The sequence below is a fragment of the Camelus bactrianus genome, chromosome 1 (assembly GCF_048773025.1).
Source record: "Camelus bactrianus isolate YW-2024 breed Bactrian camel chromosome 1, ASM4877302v1, whole genome shotgun sequence".
NCBI classification, from domain to species: domain Eukaryota; kingdom Metazoa; phylum Chordata; class Mammalia; order Artiodactyla; family Camelidae; genus Camelus; species Camelus bactrianus.
Window position 1 is genome coordinate 41,929,341 of NC_133539.1, and position 24,147 is coordinate 41,953,487.

The 24,147-nt window shown below is 35.0% G+C and overlaps 1 protein-coding gene across 1 annotated transcript; it reads left to right on the forward strand.

The window, feature by feature from the left end:
* Positions 1 to 15,366, forward strand: PCNP (PEST proteolytic signal containing nuclear protein). Its single transcript, XM_010966376.3, has 5 exons — positions 1 to 133; positions 5,688 to 5,902; positions 8,837 to 8,911; positions 12,297 to 12,352; positions 13,536 to 15,366. Exons 1-5 carry the CDS (start codon positions 7 to 9, stop codon positions 13,660 to 13,662), a joined length of 600 nt encoding a protein of 199 aa, XP_010964678.2. The 5' UTR covers positions 1 to 6; the 3' UTR covers positions 13,663 to 15,366.
* Positions 15,367 to 24,147: the final 8,781 nt, after the last annotated feature.

Below are 24,147 nucleotides of genomic sequence, written 5' to 3' on the forward strand. Positions count from 1 at the left end.
AGCTCAATGGTTGCTGGGCGGGGCCGTGACGTCCTTGGCGAGGCTGCAGGGGAGGCCGCGGCGGGGAAAATGGCGGACGGGAAGGCGGGAGAGGAGAAGCCTGAGAAACCGCAGCGAGCTGGAGCCGCCGGAGGTGAACACAACCCCAGCGTCGCGGGCTGCGTGGGATGCTGTGGGCCTTTCTTTGAGCTCCCTGGGGTGGGGGGAGGAGAGTGGGGTGAGAATGGGCAGATCTGGCGCTCACCCGGTCAGGTGCTGGGCCCAGACGAGCCCCGGGCACGCCCGGTGCGGCCCGCTGGGATCCGGGCCCACATCGCCTCCTTGTCGGGCGGAGCCGGTCACTGTTGGTCACGACCTGGCCCCAGCGGAGGCCCTGCTTCCGAAGAGAAGGGAGATGGGCACCAGAAATGGGGACCGAACTCGGGGTGGGAATAGGAGTGGCGGTGCAGGGGCCGCTGCCGCCACACCGGAGACGCACATCACATAAAACGCACTCGCGCGCTCACCAAGTGCGAGTCACCGAGGAGTGGCCTTTCAGGAACTGGCCGCAGGCCGAGTTTCCGACGGTGCCGGCCTCTCTGTTACACCTAGGAGTTAGTTTGCTGTTCCCTTTTCGCTGAGGAGGTGGACGACCTCGGCCTTGTTCTTTCCTACATTTTCAAGCCTAATACTGATCCTGTAACGGGATAGATCGAGGCGATGGAGGGAAAGAGAAATACCTTTGCCTGCCTCCTGGTTTAATCTGCGAGGTATAGGGTTAGGTTGTCTTTCTTTGAATATCTGCCTTTCTGAGCCAAGCTGTTGCCAGCTTCGCTGCATGCCAGGTATTTAGGTGTCTCAATAGGCTAGCATGATTCTTCCTCTATTTCCTTACGATGTAAACTCAGATTACAGCTATCTTTATTCTGTCACCTCCATCTCTCTAAATTGGGGTGTTGTGCATGAAGGAAAAGAAACACGTAATCTCTCGAGCTCTCCCGCCGCTTTGTCCTAAGAAGGCAAGTGACTTAACACGTGCGAGCTGATCATAATGTCTTTAGAACGTTTTAAGTACTACACTATTCTAACTCTCCCTCAAGTCTTATCCCAGAAAGTATTTAGTATGAGAAAATACGGAAGAGTAATAGTATATGGAGGCAACTGTTAGGACCTAACTAACATGTTTAGATTGACTTGGAAACAAAAATTGAAAAAAGTGTAATTAATGTTAGGTTACTTTGGACCCAGAATTTCTTTTTTAAAAAATACGTACAGTGCTATTACTTGAGCCAGAACTCTTACTCCTTCCCACACCTCTCCCCTTTTGTTTTGTTTTGTTCACTAGTAAAATAGTTTATGAAACAGCAGTTTAAACCACGTAGTGCTACGTGAGCGATTTTTTTCCTCAAAAATTGTCTTGGAAATTATCGAGTGAAATTAACATTGAAAAATTAATAGTTTGAGGAAAAACAAAGATCTCTAGCTTAAAGAATCTTATCTCGCTTTTAGACTATCTTTTAATTTTCAGAATGGCTTTTTTTTTGTTTTTGAGGGGGGAGGTAATTAGATTTATCTGTTTACTTAACAGAGGTACTGGGAATTGAACCCAGGACCTCTTGCATGCTAAGCATATGCTCTACCAATTGAGCTATCTCCTCCCCTTCTAATTATTTTGACTGAGAGTATCTGAGATGTGTTTTAGTGTGCTGCCAAAATGTACCTTAAGCGTCTGTGTTTTTATCCACCACCCTTTCAGTTGGAATAATTCCCTCTGTAGGATGAACACTGATGTTTCTATTTTAGCATTTTTGCGGAGAGAGTGGTACAAAATTATCTTTGCTAATTGGTATCAAAAATTTTTAATGTCTCCTCATTGGTGACTTAAAATGCATAATATCCCTTAATAAATCTATGTAATCTGCCTTGGTATGCCTTCCCTTGCAAGAAAATAGTAGTTTGTAGGTTCCTATAAACCATTTTTGAATGTAGGTATTTTTAATGAAATTGTGCCAAGAAATCATAGCTAAACATTTCATGCCATGGATATTGCTAAGTTGATAATTTTGTGGCAAGTAGGCACTGTTTTAAAACAGTAGGTCTGTAGGCACTGTTAAGTTTGTCTTAGGGGCTTACCTAGAAATTATTCTGATTTTTAACTCCTATTGAATAGTCCAATAAGTTGGAAATGTATTTTTTTTTTCAATGAGTAGATTACTTCCATAGTTAACCTTAATTTATGTCGATATGAGAAGCTTCTTACTTGAATTGCTAATGTTAAGGATAAGGCTTTCCGTAGTCCCCCCCCCCCTTTGGCTAAATATTTGTAGCTCCTTGAAATAAGTCAAAATTTTAGAGAAGAGCTATTCATATCGAAATCACACCCACCTCAGGCTATATAAAAGCTACTCTAATGAAATTGACACTTATTTTGCCAGACAGTAGGAGGTTCTTGAATATGTTCTCATTTAAGCTGCACACCATTACTATTAGAGAAGTAGGTATGTGCCCTTTTTTTCAAATGAAGAATCTACCAGAATTCAAATGGGTCATGAAGGGTATCCTTATGAACTTAAATCTTATTAGGTAATTTTTTTCAAAGTGAGGTACATTTGTACTCCAAGGCTCACCTCTCCTCCCCAACTACTCAATGAAAAAGGAAAAAAAAATGTATAATTTGATTTCACATTAACTAATCTACATATTTTGTTTGCTCAAAATGAGTTCAAATTAGATAAAAATCTCTTTTATTAAAATACTCCTTGATAAAGAATCTTGTAATTTGATACAATTTATCCATGTTTTGTTATAAAATGATGTTTTATTTTTTAAAAACTGACCCTGTATTTAGTTGCTCCTTAAAATGTAAGTCACATTGTTAAAAATGTTCACATAACAAATCTGTGGCCATTCAAAATTTTGTTTTCCGCAGTCCCTAAATACAAAACATTTCATTAAATAAGTAACAGCAGTTCTGGATTAAAAGCCCCAAATACTATAGTAGTACGTGTTGTGTTTAAAGGAAAACACTTAATGGACTTAGGAATTAATGTTTATGTTTAATGGTATGTTTCAAAGCTCACATTAGGTTGAAGTAATTTTCTAATCAACTATATATAGATTTACAGAAATTGTAATTGCAGTCACATTGATAATAACATAGATTTGGCTGTCATATTTCCCATCTTCATCTCTTTCTTCCATTTGCTTTATTTCCTAAATGTTTTGTGTATTTTACTGCATAGTTGTTGGAAGAGGATTACTTGAAGAGAAAATACAGCTCCAATCCATGTGACAAATTGAGCCATTTAAGGCTAAGTAATGAGTACTGTTAGTGCATTCACCTTCCTTCACTCCATCTCCCATCCCTTCCCTGAAGAGTAGATTTTTTTAAAGCTATAGAGTATTTACATTTGCTTTAAAACAAACAAACAAAAGGTGATGGGGAGCAAGTCCAGTTATTTGCTATGTCCAGAAATAAATTGTTGGATCTAGAATCAGTCATGTGTAGAAATGACCTAATAGACATGTTTAATCTTCAGAGTGAAACTGAGGTGTGGGTGGTCTTAATAGTTTGCTTCTTCAGATGGCAGGGACACAAATGTAAATAAAATTGAGTTGCTGCTAGCTGACTGATTAATGGTAAAGTAGTTTTCCCAACTCTCCTGTTCATACTACCTTTTTCTAGAGCAGTCACTATAGAAATCTGCCTTGCAGCATGATAGAATTGGAAAATAGTATAGTTTTCATGTATTAGTACATACTAGTTCAGCTGGTTATCACAATGTTATTATTAATGTTATAGTAAGAATTAAGTCTTTCACCTTTTCTCATATTTATGCTTTGATTTTTCTAGATTCTTTGTCCATAATTATTCTCTGGGTAAAAAGAGACCCAGAATTAAGAAAAGATAGGTTTCTAAAGAACCAGGAATTTTGACTAATAGTCCATGTGTCATATTTCAAAGAGCAGGGTTATAGTACAATCAAGACTAAATGTTCTTTATACTGTTTGTTTTGATGTTTTTCAGAGTTTGTGCTTGCACAGAACTTGTTTCTTTAGTGTATAGATTACTTCTGTATGTGAATCCAGTGGGTTTTTTATATGTTTACATGTGTTCCAAAATGTAAAGCCAGTGAATTTTCAGTTTTAGCTATGTGTCAGTCACAAAGAAGTAGTTATCATTGTTTTGGTTTTACTGTAAAATTCATGTTTGATTAAAACTATAAATAGAATGCAGAATAAAATTTAGCATAAGTGCTTTTAGTGATAAACTTAGACCTTAAAAAAATAGTGTTTGTATAATACTCTTTTTTTAAATTCTATATTGAGTTCTATATTTCAAATATTGAATGGCAATTTTACATTCTTTATGTGCTTTTGTAATTTTACATCTAAATAAGTGAATGGCACCTCAGGCAACCATTCCAGTACTATCTTTGCCTCCTTGGGGAAATCCCAGAACCTAATCCTGCTTAATTCTTCCCCCACATTGTTATTACAACTTTCACCCCATATCTAAAGGTAACAAAGAGTTCCTTTTCTTTCCCTCTAAACAAAATCAAATGTTCTGTTCAAGGTGCTTATTAATATAGCAACCCCATCATTCCAAAACTATATAGATTGGGATCTATAGCCTCCTGCCTTTTAATTCACCACTTGTCCTCTGTTTTTCCCCCTATTCTAGCTTTTTGTCCTGTTTTCTTAACTGTTGTCAGGGCCATCCCTTAGAGGATCTTCTCTTTCCCTATAAATAAACCATTCATTCAGTGTAGCAAAGTACATTCAGAAGAGTAAATTGGTAAACTTGGGGAAGAAAATAAAATTCCTAATAATCAGCTTTCTTCAGTCTTACCTCCCAATATATTCTTAAATAGCCTTCATCTGTAAGAGACCTAAGATATTCAAGATGTGAACTGATTTCATCATTGATTAACGTAAACAGAAGCAAAATTACTGAAAGACGTCTTGCATTCCTTATCTACATATGTATGCCTTCTGTTTGAAATTTTCATTAGCTCATCTTCCTTTCATGAGAAAAAAATGTGTAAACCTAAGTATGACTGTAGGTAGCTCTCAAGGGTAGTTTAAACAGATGATAACCAAGCTCCAAGAGCAGAATTAAATTACTCAGGAAGGGATGACCTTCAAGTTCTTTTTCAACTCTAAAGATGGTATGAGATGTACATGAAGAACACATCACTCAAGAAAATAACTCCAGGCTGTACTAACATTGTAGTTTGAGTAATAGTGGGCTGTTCATAACAAGGTACTTTGTATAACTAGTAGCATATTATTGAAAAAATTAGACTTTATTAGTCAAATGTATTATTCTGTGTTGTGACTAATTGCTAACAAACTACTTTTTATAGAAGAATTTATGTCTTTATTTATGAAAAGCAAAAATCCCACAAATAACTTGATTATTGTACAACTTACAGTGTTTAGTTGAAGGGTCTTTTTGTGAACTTTGTATTTATAATTTTAAATTGCTCTGTATTTTATGCTAGTTAATTCATGGGAGCCTTTTCTACTGCCACACAATCTCAGTTCCTGCTGTATACTCTAACAAACAGTGGAAGAGACTGTTGGGTCAGTAGGTGACAACTGCAGAGGTATCTTCCTAATAACGATGCTTTTTGAGGTTGCTGCTCCCATCAATCTGCTCAGTAAAAATAGCTCATCTTGGTAAGTTGTTTCGACTTCACCAGGACCTGAAGAAGAAGCAGAAAAACCTGTGAAAACTAAGACTGTTTCTTCCAGTAATGGAGGGGAAAGTTCCAGTCGCAGCGCTGAGAAGCGATCAGCTGAAGAAGAAGCTGCAGACCTCCCAACAAAGCCTACAAAGATCTCCAAGTTTGGATTTGCCATAGGTAGTCAGACAACAAAGAAAGCCTCAGCCATATCCATCAAACTTGGCTCAAGTGTGAGTTAATTTATATATTACATTCGTAATAGGTCTTAGGAATTTGTTTTGGAAACCTACTTTGACTGGATTATGATAAATTAAGTATAAAAAGATACATTGCTGCATGAACCTGTATGTAGGTATTTAAGAAATTATTAGCTCTGTATTCAAAAAAGATCTGGGTAAGTTATAACTTGTTAAAAGGAATTTTCAATATGAGAAGAAGAATATATGATTATAAAGTAATTGGTTAGAATTTCCTGTGTTGAGCAAAACCTCTGAAAGATATTTTCAGAAAGAATTTGTTTATTTTTCTTACCTTTAAATTTTGGTAATATTAAAAATAATATCTCTAGAAATCAGTTATTTGTATTTTAAAAGATTACTATTAGTAAGGTATTGATTGATAAGAAGAGCTTCCTGATTACCTTACTTTGGAGCTACAAATGGACATTGAATACTCTGTATTCTAGGATAGTAGTCCTTTACAGATCAACTTTTTATCCCTTGTAAGATGTCAGCCTTGAATTAGTACTTAATGAACCTTGGAGTGTCTGGAAAGTATTTGAAATATTAGATTGAAGTTTCGAGATTTGACAGTTTCTGACCCACAGAAGTGATAACTTTGTGTGGTTCCACTAAATAGATCTCTTCTTTAAGAAAAAGAAGTTTACTTGAATAGTGTATTGCTGTTGACTTTAGAAAAGAGTTATATGTAAGGAGAATAATCCTAAAATTGCTTTTAAGGTGTTTATTCAAGTCTGTTCTGTGAAAACTAATGCTAAGTTGCCAGATACATGCAGCTTTATTTCTTTTTCATTATGTGTCATTCAGAGATCTTAAAAATATGGTAGATATTAGGTTCCTACTAGAGACAGTATGTTTGGGCTGCACTTCTAGTTTTAAAAGAGACACCATTCCTCAGAACCCTCACTCCTACCCTGTGTTGTTTGCCCTTTTCCTTTGCTTCCTTTTTCTAAAAAAAAAAATCAGTCTGAACAAAAGACATTCAGCTTGTAACTTCATTATTTCATAACTAGTCTCCCTATTTGAGCTGATTCTTTTGGTTTAATCTGTTTTGTATAAAGATCATTGACATGGTTTAATAACTGCTGATCATTTTAGTTGGGAGTATTGTGCTTGAAAAAGCCTATTCAGTAAAACTTTTTAATATTTAGAAAACAAAAACCTGTGTTCATGAAATAAACCAAAGTGTAAACATAATCTTCTTGGCAAAGTGAGATGTAGGATATAAAAACTAGTTAAAACTGTTGCTTTTGATTATATGATGTGATAAGATAGTTTATCAACCAACAAATACTTATTTGTGTCTTACATTGTATGTACAACATCAGATATATGACATCTTTTAAGAGTAAAGGGTGTTTCTGGAGTTACTATGCATATTCTCCAAATGAACATTTTTTATTCCTTCAAAAGCAGATATTATTTATAAAAAGTGTTTGTGTGTGCTATATAAGAAGGGGTGGTTAATTTTGTTTCAGCAGCTTGGAGAAGATTTCACTGATGTGGTGATGCTAGAGTTGGCCTTAAGTGCAGGCAGAAGGTAAAGGGACATCTCAGATAAAAAGAACTTCATGCAGAGGCAGTTTAGATGTGAAGCCGCATGATGCATTCAGGAAATTGTTCCTGGTTAGAAGGTGTTAGGTAGGCAAATGTAGGGATAGAAAGCTCCCCAAATAAGACGATAGGACCAAATCATAAAGGACTTGTACTCCAAAATATAGTTTGGGTTTATTCTTTAGATTCTGGAGGAGTCGTGGAACCATTATAAGGAGTGTCAACCCTTAAACAGGTGTGCATTTTAGAAAAATGACTCAGGTACCAATATAGAGAATTAGAGGGGAAAAAAACAGATGGGGAGATGGTATTTTTAACAGTAGTTCAGGAGAGTGATGCTAAGAGGCCTTAGGTGCTGGTAGTGTGGTAGTAAAAGGCAGAGGCAGGTTTAAGTCTATTTAATAGAGATCTAATTAGCAGGACCTTACAATAGAACGTGCAAGTTGAAGAAAAGGTTCTCTGGCTTGGGTACTTGAGGACACTGAAACTACGGTACCCCTGGGAGCTCTAAGTGGAGCTGTCCAGTAGGCAGATGACATCTGTTTGGGGTAGACATAGGATTTGGTAGTTAAAACTGGGAGTAAATGAAGTTGACGAGGGAAGTACAGAAAAGGAAAGATCACTAAGGACAGAATCTTGGGTATCTATCATTTAAGGGAGGAACAGGAGGCAAGGAAGAGCAAGAACAAGAGGTCAGAGAATTAGAAGAATAGCCAATTAAAAGCAGTGTCACAGAAGCCAAAGTAAGGGTGTTTTCAAAAAGGAGCTGGTGATTAGTCAAATGTAGCACCCTAGTCATTGGTGACTATAGAATCAGGGTCACTTGGTTCTAGGTGAGTGGGGAATCATGGGAAATGGTGAAAGAGGAAGCCAGGTTGCAGTGGGTTGAAGGCTGACTGGTGGTGAAAGGCTGGAGATAGGACAATGTAGTTCAGAAACCTAGGTTAGAAGAGATGGTGTGGATGAAGCAAGTTTACAGGCTGAGGGGTAGGAAGCTAGCTACTAGAGAAGGATGAGTCTTGGTGTCTTTCTCAAGACATGCTATACTTAATGTTACTATGAGAGTATTAATGTCCATTTTCTTTTACCTGTACCAGGTACCTTTTAGCTTAATGATATTAAATTATAGATCCTAGCTATAAAATCTTTACAGGAGGAAAACAAACAGATATAATTAATAAAGTAAAACCTACCCATTGTTAACCTACATTTTAAAAGAGAGAGAATGGATTTCTCCAAAGTCTGTTCTTAGTTCCTTACTATATGTTTCTATGAAAATGTAAAGTTGAATCTTTGATGATAAATTACTCATATTGTTAAAATAAGCCTTATAAACACTATGTGATACTCTTTTTAATGTTTCTTCTTCAGAAGCCTAAAGAAACCGTTCCAACTCTTGCTCCAAAAACCCTTTCAGTAGCAGCAGCTTTTAATGAAGATGAAGATGTAAGTCGATACTTGGTTTTTTTTATTTTAACCAATTCTTTAAGGAAGATATTAGTGGCAAATTGTCAAGTTGTATTATGGTACTAGTGAATTTTCTTTGAACTCTGAACAGTTTGTTGTTGTTGTTTTAATGACACCTGCAAAATCTGGATTGTTTTTTTAATTTGATTGTAGGGTCATTTAAAATACTGACTGCCAGATCTGCTCAATACACATATGTTCCAGAATGAGCATAGGATGCTTACGTGCTCTTCTCTTAGGCAGTCCTAGTTCTTCTGTGCCCCTCACAATGTCCTTCTCTTACCGTCCTTGTGAATGACACAGGGAATTTTAAGCATAATTATGACTATGATTTTTTTCCTTAGGCTCTGACTTTAGAACCTAACCCTCACTTAAGATGTGACCCCAGTGTATAACAGTTACAGGATACCTGAGCAATCGCTCCCTAAAGCAGTGTGGATAAGAATTATACATTCAGAGGAGCACAAACTGGGGCTGGAGTGATTGGGAAGAAGATATGAGAAGAAATAGATAGGAGTTGGGTACTAAAACATTAGACAAGGTTTTGACAAACCAAGTAATAGTTTTGTAAGCTAAGACATTAGCCTTCAAATCACACATGGTAAATGCTAAGCAGCTATATTTGACAGGACTGGAGGTTTTTGTAGAAAAGTTTTAGGCAAGGGTAACTATGGAATGATTGGAGCCCGGATGAATGGGTAAATAATTGCTGTTATCTCTATTCTTCTTTGGACTTTTACTCATTCTACACATTTGAGTGCTTTCCATATGCTAGGTACAGTGAGATTACAAAGATAAATCAGACATGTTCTGGGAACTCAGCCTAGCAGGGCAGGGACTTAAACATAAAATAGTACGAGATAAAAGTTAAAAGTACCTGAAGAGATGAAATGATAGAGATTCAGGTAAGGAAGAGGGGCCCAGTAACTAGTTGCTGCTAGACTGGTGATGGGAAGACCTGGATTCTTTTCCTGCCCTGTCCAGTTATTAACCAATAGAAAACCTGTGGATAAATAACTTTACCTTTTTGGAGCCTTAGTTTTTCAGCTGTAAAATGAAGACTAAATTTAGATGACAGATTTTTAAACTTTCTCAGAGTTCCAGGGTTCTGTGGGAATGTCTCAGGAGCTACTGTGGTGTTAGGTGATGGTTAACAAGCACAGTTCTGGCCTCTTGCTCCTGTTTCACTTATATCTATTCTTTTATCTGTTTGGTGCTTGGGAACTCAAGTAATGTTTTGTTGAGGAAAATGTATTTAATTTCCCATCCCCCATAAAAAAGTTTGAAAAGCACTAACCTAAATTATATTTAATGTTTTCTGTCATCTCTAACATTCTTAAGAGATTAGTTAGCATTTTGATATTTACAGGTTGTATCAGGGAAGGACAGTATAGGAAAGGGAACAGCCTGTGCAGAAGTACAGAGGCTGGGAATTGTAAACACCTACCTAATGGTAATGGCTTACTTTGCCTAATGAGTTGAATCTTTTCATGTAACTTTATCTTACCTTCCATATATCCCTGTGAATTGTCTGACATAATTATTCCTGTTTTGCAGATGGGGAAATTAAGTTAAACATGCATGAGTATGTTTTAATGCATATAAGTATTGAACCAGAATTTAGGTCTCTGGTTTCTTGTCCTGTGTTCTACTGTTTTCCCTGTTTTGAAAGAAGTTTTAGACAGGTTCAGACAACACTCTTTCTGCTATAAGATGGTAATGGTAGTTAAGGATAAAGTTGTCTCTTAGGTTAAAGAACACTGGCATCTAAAAATCTTCATCTGGTTCTTCCTTTTTCTGCAGAACATAGTTAAGTAACCTTAGATGTGTATCTAAGGTTAAGTCTGAAAGATACTGGACAAAGAGGGCATTCATTTAATTAATTAATTTTGAATTTCAGTTGTATCTCTTTAGTCTCTCATTTTGCAAAATTCCCAGGTGTTCTGTGTATTTTATGGCAGTAACATTTTTGAAGAGTGCAGGCCAGTTAGTTTGTAGAATGCCTCTCGGTTTGGATTTGTCTGATGTTTCCTCATGATTAGATTTACACACCTTTCAGCAGGCAAACCACAGAAGTGATCCCAAGTTCTCAATGTATCATATCAGGAAGCACATGCTGTCAGTATGTCCCATCACTGGCAGTGTTAACTTTGGTCATTTGCTTAAAGTAATGTCTGCCAGATTTCTCTACAGTCAAGTTACTGTTTCACCATGTGTAATTAAAATTATCTTGTGGGGATATTTTTTAAGAATATGTGAAAATATGTAATTTCTTAAGCATTCACTTGTGAGTGTTAACATTCATTGATGATTCTTACTAGAATCAAGTATTATGATGTTTGCCCAATGGTGATTTTTCTCCTTCTTTCATCCCCTTTATGTTTGTTAATTGTCTCTTACTGTAAGGAAGAGCTCTTACTCATGTAAGTGTAGGCTCGTGGGTTCTTTCTTCATTCAACAGTCCATAAGGCTCAAATTGCCTCACATTTGACCAGTAAAAACCCCATGAAGCTGGATCTTGCAGATGCCCGTTTAAACAAGAATGTTTAGCTGAGCAGTAACATTTATACATAAAAACAACTAAAAGGCACTTGTCACTTACCTTTTCACTAGCAATAACTATGAAAAAGTAGTGAATGAACTTTGAAGATGTCTTTATAGTGAAGGAGACATTTCTGAGAGCCAGCCATACAGTAAAGTGGTTAAGAGCTTTTGCTCTGGCATCCAACTATCTTGCTATTTATTAGCTTTGTGACTAGACAAGTTAACCTTGTTTATTACCTCACTTACAAAATGCAAATGATGATGCTCGTACTCACCTTGTAAAATCGTTAGGGTTTTAAGACATGGTGCATATTAAAGCATTTAATGCAATGTGTAGCTTATAGTAAACAAATGACTTTAGTTCTAGAATATCAAAAAGTTTTTACCAGACTTTTTTTCTTTATACAAAATCAGCACATTGGAAGCATGAATTTCTTTTTAAAATGTAATTAAGATAAGCGATTTTCTCTTTTTACCAAAATTTATGGACTTAGATATAAAATTTAGCATTACTGGTAATCATGTGAATTTAATACACAGTTGACCCTTGACCAGCACGAGTTTGAAATGCATGGGCCTACTTACACACAATTTTTTTTTTTTTTCAGTAAATACGTGCTAGAGTACTAGGCTATCCGAGGTTGGTTGAATCCTCGGGTGCAGAACCATGGACATGGAGGACACAACTATAAAGTTGTGTACAGATTTTTGACTATGAAGGGATAGGAACAGTGTTAGTGCCCATAGCCCCCACTTTGTTCAAGGATCTACTCTATCTATATGCAGTCATTTCTGTTTCTATCTTATTTTTTTTCTCCAGAGTGAACCAGAGGAAATGCCTCCAGAGGCAAAGATGAGGATGAAGAATATTGGAAGGTATTAAAATTTTTGTATAATATTGTAGAAAATTATAGTGAATTAAGAGCAAATTGCACATGATCTATTAGTGTTCAGGCTTTCCTTATATATTTTGGCAAAACAGTTTTGTTTTCTGAGTTATCGGTGATCTTTTCTATCCTGGTAAGAGAAAATGAGTATTTTTAAAAAATAACAACAACTTAAGGCTGTTTCTTTTCAGATACATAGCATGTATATTTTTTCAAATAAACAGTTATGAGAAATGTTTCTGATTTAAAATTAAAATCAAGTTTTTTCCTGGTATAAAGAAATGGTTATCACACATCTCACTTAAAAAATATCATTCCTGCCAGTTAATCTTGGTTGTATGTGTCCCTTTTTCCTTGATAACTAGATGCCAAATATCAAAATAAGACAAAAACATTTTTTCCATTGTTTCTGTTATTGTGGAAATAACATTAATTTCAAGTTTACACCATGTTCATTTTCCTGTCTTTGTATGCATAAATGGATAATTTAGAGGCTAGTAAGAAAGTTGGGCTTCAAAACAATTTATACTGTGTCCTCATTTCTACTAAATGTATATCCTCCTGAAGAACTAAGCGCTAAGTATTCAAACATCAGTCTTCAGACTTTGTCTGTGATTCAAATGGGAACAGACCCATGGCTGCCTTCCTGCCTGCCTTTTACACTGGGACCTAGAGTAAGAAATACATCTGACATTATAACCTAGTCTAAACATCCAGAATACATATATCTGCATAACCTAAGCACGTGCAATTGAAACAGAAGTTCGTAAAATGAACCTGAATTGTGTGTGTGAGATACATCTTCATGTTTTTTCTTCTATCTCATTTTTTATAAATACTGATGTTAAGCCACCAAATGATTCCATGACCCTGTTAATGGGTTACAAGCAATGTTTTTTTAAACTGTTGTGTTTGCCACCAATAGCTGTTAACGGAATCGCCTTAAATGTTTGTTAAACCTAAAGATTTACCTGGCTCCTCGTCAGGTCTTCTGAATCTGAAACTTGAGTACTGGGGCTGGAAAGGATATTTTTTAAAAGTTCTGTAGTGGCTTCTGATGTTTGGCCTGCATTTATAGTAGGCACTAAGTAAATGTATTTTGAATGAGTTAAAAACATGGCCCAAAAGGCATTATATATAACATTTTAAGTAAATTTCCTTTCTTTTAACAGGGATACACCAACATCAGCAGGACCAAATTCCTTCAATAAAGGAAAGCATGGGTTTTCTGATAACCAGAAGCTTTGGGAGCGAAATATAAAATCTCATCTTGGAAATGTCCATGACCAAGACAATTAAATGATGTGTTTTGAAATTAGGGTGTGGGGTGGGTGTAAAGTTAAAAGGAACAGTTTCCTTTTTTAAAGAATGGTATAAGACTATCTTTGGAGCCTCCTTTTTTTTTTTTTTAAGATTGAGTGGTACACTAATAAATGAGAATTTGAAATTAGAGGTAATTTATGTTTTATATACAGATTTCAAGACATTTACTAATTTTGTAGTTTCATGTGCTTAGTTTCCAAAGGTTGCAGATAATAAAAACATCAGAAATGGTACCTTTCTAAGAATTGCATATTTTTTTAGACACAACTATTAGCACATTAAGAGGGAAGCAAAAAGTTATTGTCTATTTAAACTGTAGGCAGTGACTCTCTAACTTAACTCCCTTAGTAACCTAAACTGTCTGGCTCCCAGGAACAGCCTTATAGAGAAGGGAGTATTGTATTGGGAGGAAAAAGTCTGGATTATTGACTGAAAAGTAAATTAGATAAAATACAGCTTTTTTTCCTAATGGGCATTTGTTTTGTTTTAAGTCATCATAAACTAGGTATTGCATTGCTGTCAGTGGATACAGATGCTTAGCTCTTTAAAAAGAACATTTTAAAGTTTTATGTAAACTGTTGAGTATTTGAAATAGCCCACTTCACTTTAAAGGTCTTGTCTACCTTCATTAGTCTTCAAAGAACAACCATTTGCTACCAAAGTAAATCAGTATTTTGAATGTGCTTCTCTTGGTTTTTGTTATTAGCTAGTTCCTGTAAGCATTTCCACCAGATCTTGAGGTAAATCATAAGGAAGCTGTTTCTTTTAAAATAACAAACCACCACCAAAAATTTAAATGTACATAATACTTAAATATTTGGCTGTTCTTATCTTTTAAAAGGTATAAACACCAAAAAAAAAAAGGGCAACATTGTATGAAGATTGAAAACAAGAAAGATGCACTTTCTGTAACTTTATCAAAGCAAAGCATTTAAGTTACTAACGTGAAATCTGATTTGAACTTACTGCAGGAGTTCTTATTTAGCACAATAATATTGGTTTATTTTAACTCTATACATATTAACCAGTAGCCTCTCAAAAGCACATTTTAGGTACTGAAAATAAAAGGAAGGAAAATGCATCTTTAAACATATTCTGTGGAATCTTTGACCACACATACTTTGTTAGAGCTATGTGCTATAGGATTGTGTTTTTATTTTGTATTTTTGTATTGTATATGAATTCTTTTTTAATGTGACAATTAAACATATCTTTAGAAGCATAGTCACAGATAAAAGAAACATAGTATAATGATTTTCTCAAAAACTCCTACAATGTTGAATTTGGAGGCAGCTTCAGACTATTTTATTGGTGGTAACCACTCAATGAGCTCTTTAATAGGTAATAACTCCAGAGAAGCAGCCTGTATATATTCCTAATACTTTGTTCACTTGCATTTGAGTTTAGAGTAAGCCCCAAGTAAAACAATGGCAATGTATATAGAACTGTTAGTTCTTACTCACATGATTTAATTATATCAAGATACATGAAGTTAACTTGCTTTAATATAGGCAGACTTTCCATTTTTGTCCATTTTAATGTTTATGTTCAAATAACATCCCTCTCCTACATTTATTTTTCTTGACTCAAATGAAATACTAACCTGAGGTCAAGATGGGAGAGAGAAATGACTGAGATGAATGTCTTTACTAAAATAACCAATAAATTTGTCAAACTCAATTAGTGTTCTTATTTTCTATTTCATTTAATTGTTCCTGGGTTTTTTGGTTTGTTTGTTTGTTTGTTTTAAAGAAGAGAAATTTTATCATTGCTCTTGCCCAGATTGTTGGCCAAAGTAATGAGAGATTTAAAATTATTTATTGGAGTCTACCTAACTTAGCACAAGTTCTGTAGCTAAGGGAGGGATTGTTCAAGTTACTTCCCTGCTGAAATGAAGACAGTTTCTAATTTTTTTAACACTTCATTTTGAAAAAACTTCAAATTTACAAAATATTGCAAAAATATCACAATGTATTTCCATGTTCTCCTAATAATAGCATTTTATTTAACCACAGGACAGTTGTTAAAAGCAGGGAGTTAACATTATTAAAATACTTTATTCTGTCACCTTCTACAGACCTTACTCAGATTTCACCAGTTGCTCCACTAATATCTCCCTGATTAAAGAGCCACTTCATTATCGTCAATCATTTAGTTGTCATCTCTTAAATTTCTTTAATCTGGAAGTCTTCAGTGTTTGCTTTTATGACCTTAGACTGTTTTAAAAATACAGGCCAACTATTTGTAAAAGATCTCCCAATTTGGGGTTTGCCAGATGTTTCCTCCTGATTAAATTCAGTTCATGTATTTTGGCAAGAGTAGCACAGAACTAATATGTCATTAGTGTGTCAGTGAGTCCGTGATGTGCAGTTTGTCCTCTCACTAGTGATGTTCATTTTGGTCACTTGGTTAGGGTGGTATCTGCCAGATATAGCCCGTGTCAAATTACTGTGTTTTTGTTTGTAATTAGTATCTCATGGGAAAATTCTTGTAAGTATCTTATCTCATCATATTTTTGTCCTTTAATTGGCAGGCATTCTTGGTTTTTATTTTGGGGTGGTTTTCCTCATGATTCTTTCCTGAAACAGTCGATAGTGTAAGGATTTGCCAAATGACGATTTTCTATTTCCATCACTTTCATCTATTTTCTTGCTAGTTGAAATTCTGTGAGGAAGTTTTCTTCTCCATTTTTTTTTTTTTTTAATGGAGGTACTGGGAGTTGTACCCAAGAGCTCATGCATGCTAAGCACGGGCTCTACAACTTGAGCTATTACCCTGCCCCCACTTCTCCATTCTTTATTCGGTTATTTTATTGATAATGGGCCCACATTTTTATGTTATTCTGTAGGTTATAACACATTGCTACCGTTATTTATTTTGTTACTCAAGATGTCCCAAATTTGCCCATACAAATCCCTTCCCTTTTGACCCTTGTGCCTTTTTGACGGGTCCCCATTCTTTTTAAAATAATTCCTTAATTTCTGGCACCAGAAGATATCCTGGACTCATCTTGTATTTTATCTTCTAGCCCTGGAATTAGTGATTTCTGTAAGCATCCATGGTTCCTTTTAGAACCTATTTAGAAACCAAGTGTACACTGCACTAAGTGTACTCATTGGTAGTGAAGAGTTACTGCTTCTAGCCTCCTTAACAGCTAGAAAATGTACATATGTGTGTATATATATATATATATACACACACACACACATACATCTGTATCTATTTCTAGATCTGTCTGTATGTGTATACTGTATGAGTTCATATAGGTACTTTCAATATCAGACCAACACCAGATTCATTCTAGTCTTCCACCTTTCTATATTTATTACTCTCATCCAACAGTAAGAAATCTGACTTTGACTATAATCTGTTCACTTACTTGCTTAATTTCTAGAATACACATAAAATAGTTCCAGAATTAAGTCATATATTTCCCTATGAGAAACCACTGATGAGTGCAGTATTCACGTGTAGTTTCTTTCCTTTTTAATCTTAGAGAACGTAAACAAAATACTATTTTATAAAGTTATGTAGATTATTTTCTCTGCTTCCTCCTCACTATGGTTGTTACCTATAATGCAGTTAGTTAATTTGTTTTTGTATTTCATAATGTATTCCTGCTCGTTCTTTGTTAAGATTTTGTATGTGAAATCTTAGCAGAGGTCTAAAGTTGGAACTATACAAAAAATGTACTCTTTCCTATCCTGTCTCATTCTCTTCCTCCCGTCCTTTCTGTCCTGTTTGCACCCATCCTGTATAGGTAATCTATCATCCCCTATAGGTAATCTATCTCTAGCTTCTGGTTTATCCTTCCTATGTTTCCTTTTGGATAAATATATGGATATTTATTATTTCTCCTTTTTTTATTACATGAAATGTAATATATTACAGTTACTCTTTTATCTTTTTTTTCACTTTGCAGTATACCCTAGAAACTATACCAGTTCATGGAGATCTTTCTCCAGAATTTTAACAGCTACATAGTACTCCATTGTGTAAATATACCACAGTTAATGCAATTACTCTTCCATGTGTAGGCATTTAGGTCATTTCCTATGTTTTGCCATTACAGTGTTGTAACTGAAAAACCTTGTGCGTGTCTTTTCATATTGGGATGTATCTTCTTTCAGGTAAATTCCCAGTAGGATGCTGGGTCAAAATATAAGTACATATATACTTTTGTTAGATATTGTCAAATTCTCCTCCAAAAGGATTGTACAAGTTTCTTTTCCCCACCAGAAATATACGAGAGTGCCTCTTCCCACAGCCCTGCTAGAGTTTGTCATGCTTTTTTTTTTCTTTCCCCCAAATCTGATCGATTAAAAAAGATGGTATTTCAGAGTAGTTTTAATTTGCATCTCTCTAGCTATGAGTGAGATTGAATGTATTTTCATATGTTTAAGGGCCATTTGAATATCTTTTCCTTGTGATTAGTCTGTTCATTTCACTCCCATTTTATTTGGTTTTTGGTCCTTTCTCAGATTTTAAGAATTCTTCATATAGTAACTATTTTTGATACATGTTATAATTTCTCCCACTTATTAGTTGTCTTTTGACTTTGATTATGGTGTTCTTTTGCAGTGCAAAAAAAATTTTTTTATGTAGTAAACTAATCTTTATTGCCTTTTGATTTTATATGAATAGTTAGAAAGCCTTTCCCTATACTGAGATTAAAGATGAATTCACCCTTGTTTCTCTAGGGCTTTTTTCTTTTTCTTTTTTTTTTCATTTTAAAATTGAATAGATTCCTAATTCGTTTAGAGTATATTCTTCTGCATTTGTAAGATCAAGATCTAATTTTATTTAATTAACTGATATTTTTATGATGTTTAGCCATCCTAATTGGGAGCAGTCTGCTTTTGTGTCTTTCAGGAGTGTTAAATTTTTCCACATACAAGTTTTGTATATTTCTTGTTAAGCTTCTTTCTAAATATTTAATTATCTTTGCTATTATTGAAAAGCGTTTGTCTCTGTCATGTGCTGGTTATTATTACAGGATATGAAGGTAATTAATTTCTGTATGTTAATTCTGTGTCTTGCAATCTTACTAAACTCTTACTGTTTGAGTTTTATCATTGATTCTTGAGGATTTTCCAGGTGTACCATCTTATCACCTGCAAATAGAGATGGCTTTACTTTACCAATTTTTGTGCCTCTAATTTATTTTTCCTGTCTAGTTGCATTGCTTAATACCTCTAATACAATATTAAATAGTAGTAGAAATAATGGGCATCCTTGCCTTGTTCTTATTCTCAGTAGAAAAGTCTCCAGTGTTTTACCATGAAGTAAGGTCCTGGCTTTAGGACTAGAGCAAATGATGAAATTATATCAGGCTAAAAATATATCCATCAATTCCTAATTTTCTCAAGTGCTTTTATCAGGAGTGGGTATTGAATTTTGTCAAAAGCTTTTTCAGCATTTTATCAATGAGGGAAGACATTGATACAAAGAATGTTAACATGGGAACTATCAGTAGTAGAAGTAGCAACTGCAGGAAGAAAACACCACCCTTAGGGCTGAGGGAATAAGTGAAAAAGGGAAACACAGTATTTTAGAGGAGGGACCCAGAGGCTGAAATTCAGGTCTTTCGGGAGGTGCAACTACTTGCTACAGGGAAAAGCAGCATACCAAGCTGCCCATCACCACGGTGAAGACAGATTTTGGAAACCCTTGATTCAACTTCTGCATGAAAAATCCCTGATGATGTGTAGCCCTTTACCCACACAAGAATCCATTGGTGGTTAACAATAATTACTGGTTTTAGTTTTTTTTTCTTCTTCTACTTTTTACTTCTTTTCATTGTCCTATACTTTTCAAATTTCCTACATTGACCTTAATTACTTTGATAACTGGAAATGAGTGGGGAGTGGTATCTAAATAAGGCAAATTAGGTTATCTGTCATGCCGGGGCTTCAGATGTGAGAACTTTTTCAGACTAAAGGCCTTGGGCCGCATCACAGTGGACATCCACTTAATTATTGCACATGGACATAGAACAGTCAAACCTTGTACTTTGCATGTAATACAAATGTGCTATTATTCTAAATCTTTTTTTCTAAGCATAAATCCTCTTTGGGAGCATTTTATCTGTGGTATCCATTGAATTCACATTGCTTAATATTTAGAAAAAAGAAAAACTTGTGTACTATGTAAAATCTCAAGGATGACCACTGTAACTACTGCAAGAAGACTTACCTCTGAACTTTTGTGTATCTGTATCACTGGTATGTCATCCGAATACACCACAAATGCATTTCACTCAGAATCCAGCATTGTCCTGCTCTCATGCTAGAACACCTGGAATTACTTATTTTACCCCTGCTTTTAGAATTCCACAACTAAATCATAGTTAACATGAAATTCAGATCAACAGAAACTATGAATTCACTCATGTACCCATGACTGAAAATAAAATAGTTTCTAAATCACATATATGGAATATATAATTTATTATAACCTGACTTTAAGGAAAAGATCAAAACTAGCAGCAGGACACTTACATCAAGTAATGCAAAGGAAGTAATATGGAAGGAATGCGAGTACTAATGAGATGATGAAATATTTGCAAATGATTAAAGCAAATTTAACTGAAAGTGCAGTTGAGGATGAAAAGGTGTACGTGTGGGGACGGGTTATATGGGAACTTTCCGCTGTTTCGCTATGAACCTAAAACTGCTCTTTAAAAAAAAGTATTTTTAAAAATCCAAGATGTTGAGTAATGGTTTGACTCACAGGCTCCCAAAGTACCTCTCAACAATAAATATATTAAGTTAAATATACCTGCCTCAAATATTTTAACAATACCATTGTAATGCTGTGTGTGAAAATGAATCTGTATAAACATATACATAACCATAGCAGAGAATTCCCAAAACAGGATTTAGATGTAGTTACAGTTTCAAAGGGCTACTTTGAGAAGAAAAATATCACTTTCCCAGCTAATTTTAAACATGTTTCTTCTCATTCTATCCCATTTGAATTCTACAGTAGGCATTGACTATGTGATGCTCCAAGGAAGAAAACTGAGACTCTTTTAAGTATGAATTATACTAAATGTGCAGTATACTGTATGTATGTATTTACATGCAATATAATGTGTATGTACAGTTGAGCTAATAATTCTACCTAATAAAACTGAAAAAAATTATGAATTATACTATAGGCCTTGCTTTTCCTAGATGGAAGAACTTAAGAAGCAGCTGCAATTCTGTGCCAACTCAAAATGAGGGGTGTGCTGGTAATGAAGAATGGAGAATTATGATTAACAGCCATCTCTTCACATTCAAAGTTAGTTATTTTCATTCCTACTGTGGGGTTTTTTGGGGGGGGGGTTTTGTTTTTGTTTTTGTTTTTGCTATGAACATAGAGCCATTAGAAAATGGAAAGTTAAAATATGATCAGTTTCAAATACTAATCTGGAATTAATGTCTGTGAGACAGGAAAATAAGGCAGGCATGGAAGCTAGGAAACCAAGATATTGGTAGTATACTGCATGCATGAGTTTATAAAATCTTAAGCGCAATACATTAACAGCAATTAGCACTAATGGAATAGAAGTAACAGATCAGAGACATTGCTAAGGAATTCAGTGGCTAAATCAACGAGAAGAAATGAAAGCATCCCGGATGACTAGGGGTCTGGACCTAGGTACCTGGGAGAATGGTAGATGCTGAAGAGGGGGGAAAAATCACAAATATATACAGGATAACCTTTAAAGTTTAACAAAACATCCAAACTTACATGGCGCTACAGCTCATGAAGTGGATATCCGTGGGGTACAAGACATTGTACCAAGAATTTTACTGTGACGTCTTGGCTAACTACTGAAATAATAGTTCAGGGGGCAGGGTATAGCTCATTGGTTGAGTGCTTGCTTAGCATGCATGAGGTCCTGGGTTCAATCCCCAGTACCTCCATTAATAAATAAGCAAATAGCCCAATTACCTCCCCCCAAATAATAAATAAATTAAAAGTAAAAAGTAGAAACCAGCAAAAAAAAAAAAAAAATTTAAAAACGAATAAAAAGTTTTAAAAAATCATTAAATGCTTAAAAAATAAAAATAATAGTTCAATGAACACATAGCTCACAAGCTGATGGGAAGAGGGAACAGGATTTTAAACAAGGCAGAAAAGGAAAATGTAGAACAGGCAGGACCAAAAAAAGCAAACTAAAATGGCAAATTTATATGCAAATATGTAATTACATCATGTTTTTAATTGGACTAATTTCTATCAAAAGACAAAGATTGGCAGCCTGGAATTTTTATTTCTTTAATGGAGGTGCTGGGGATTGAACCCAGGACCTTGTACATGCTAAGTAAGCACAAGCTTCACCACTGAGCTGTTCCTATTCACCTTAGATTTTTTTTTTAAAGACAACGATATGCTGTATATAAGAGATAAACCTTAAATACAAGGATATGAACAGGCTGACAGAAACAAGGATGGTAAAACATACCACATGAATACCAAAAAAACACTGATGTAGCTGTTTTAATTTCAATCAAAGTAGACTTAAAGCCAAGACCATTATCAGGGGCACTTAATTTTATCCTTTCATAATGATAAAAGGTTCAACTCACCAGGAAAACAGTTCTATATTATATGCAACTAATAACAGCTTCAAGGAAAAATTGCCAGAATTAGAAGGAGAAATAGGCAAATCCACTTTCATACAGGGATATTTTAATAAACTATTCTTAGTAATTGATAGAACCGGCAGACAAAAACAAAAAACAAAAACCAGTAAGGGTACAGAATATTGAACAAAAGTAATAGTTTAATCTAATTGACATTAAAACAATGCCTCCACAACTGCAGAATATTTTTAAGTTCTTATGAAACATTTATAAAAATTGACCATTGCATATTCATAAAAACCTCCAGCAAATTTTAAATAGAAAATATACAGAATATGCTTTTGACCACAGTAGAATTATGTTAGATCAGTAATAAAAAGATAACCCCCCAAAACCTTTTAAGCACGTACATTAGAAATAAATACCAAATCAGTAAACCTTACCTGAATTGCAGTGAAGTTAGAAAGAGGCAGCAAAGTAAGCCCAAAGCCCTCTTTACCTCTAGCCAACACTGTTTTTGTCTTAAAGTCTGTATTTTCTGATAATTAGTATCTCCACTCCAGCTTTCTTATGGTTGCTGTTTGCATGATTTCTCTCTTTCCATCTTTTTACTTTTAATCTAATTGTATCTCTGAATCTAAAGGTGTCTCATGTGGACAGAATATAGTTGGATCATGGTTTTTTTTTTTCAATCCAACCTAACAGTCTTTGCCTGTTGATTGACTTTTGATTGAATTGTTCATTTTATTTACATTTAATGATTTATTGATGTAGTTTTCTATGCCATTTTACTTTTGTTTTCTATGTCACTTTTTTTGTTCTTTTATTATTCTTTTACAGTTTTCTTTTGTATTGAGTATTTTCTAATGGAGCATCTTAATTTCTTTAATAATTTTTTTCAGTTTTTTAGAAGTTATTGCTCTAGGGTTTACCATATACATTTTAACTCATCAGACTGAGCTTCAGATTTATACTGACTTAATTTGCTACGTATAGAAAATTTATTCCTATATAACTCTATTCTATTCCCTTATCCCCCCTTCTGTGGTGTTACTGCTATACATGTTACATCTATTAATGTTAACAACTCCAACAATAGTGTTATAATTATTACTTTACCACCTATAGTCATTCCCTTATCTCAGTACAGCTTTGCTTTCACGACTTTGTGCTGTTATTGGCATATATTTTACATATATATTACATTTCTGTTATTGGCTCAATAATACTTTCTATACATATTATTTTATACAATTGCTTATTAAATCAATTAAAGGAATAAATGAGAATAATTATGCATATAACCTGTCTGTCACAATTTTGTAACTACTGGGTGTTGTTTCTTTCTTGTTTGATTAGTGACTGGCTGGATTATTTTAGTGAAGTCTATTTCCCCTCCTATACTCCAAGCCTCTGATTTTTCTGCTCAGGCAGTTGCAGCTTTGAGTATGCCAACAGTCACCCTGGGATGACAGTTATTTTAGTGGTGCTCTCTTCTTCTACTCCATGATCACACTGTACCATTAAACTCTGTCTGGTTAAATTAATGAATTAATGGCTACAGTGATTGAACTAAAATCTCCATCCTCTCTCCCCCCCCCCGGAGGTTGGGGGTTGGGGCTGGAAGTTCCAACTCTGAAATCACATGGTTGGTTTCTCTGGCCATAAGCCCTCATCCTGAAGCCATCTAACCCACCATGTGAATTTCAGATTTTCACTCTGAGACTGAAAAAAAGACAAGGATGCCAACCACAACAGCTATTTAACACTGTACTAGAATTCCCATACAGAACAATGAGTAAGTAGTAAGACGAACAGTACTTGGCAAGCATGCGGAGCAACCAGCACTGTTGAGTGTGAAATGGCACATTCTCTTCGGAAA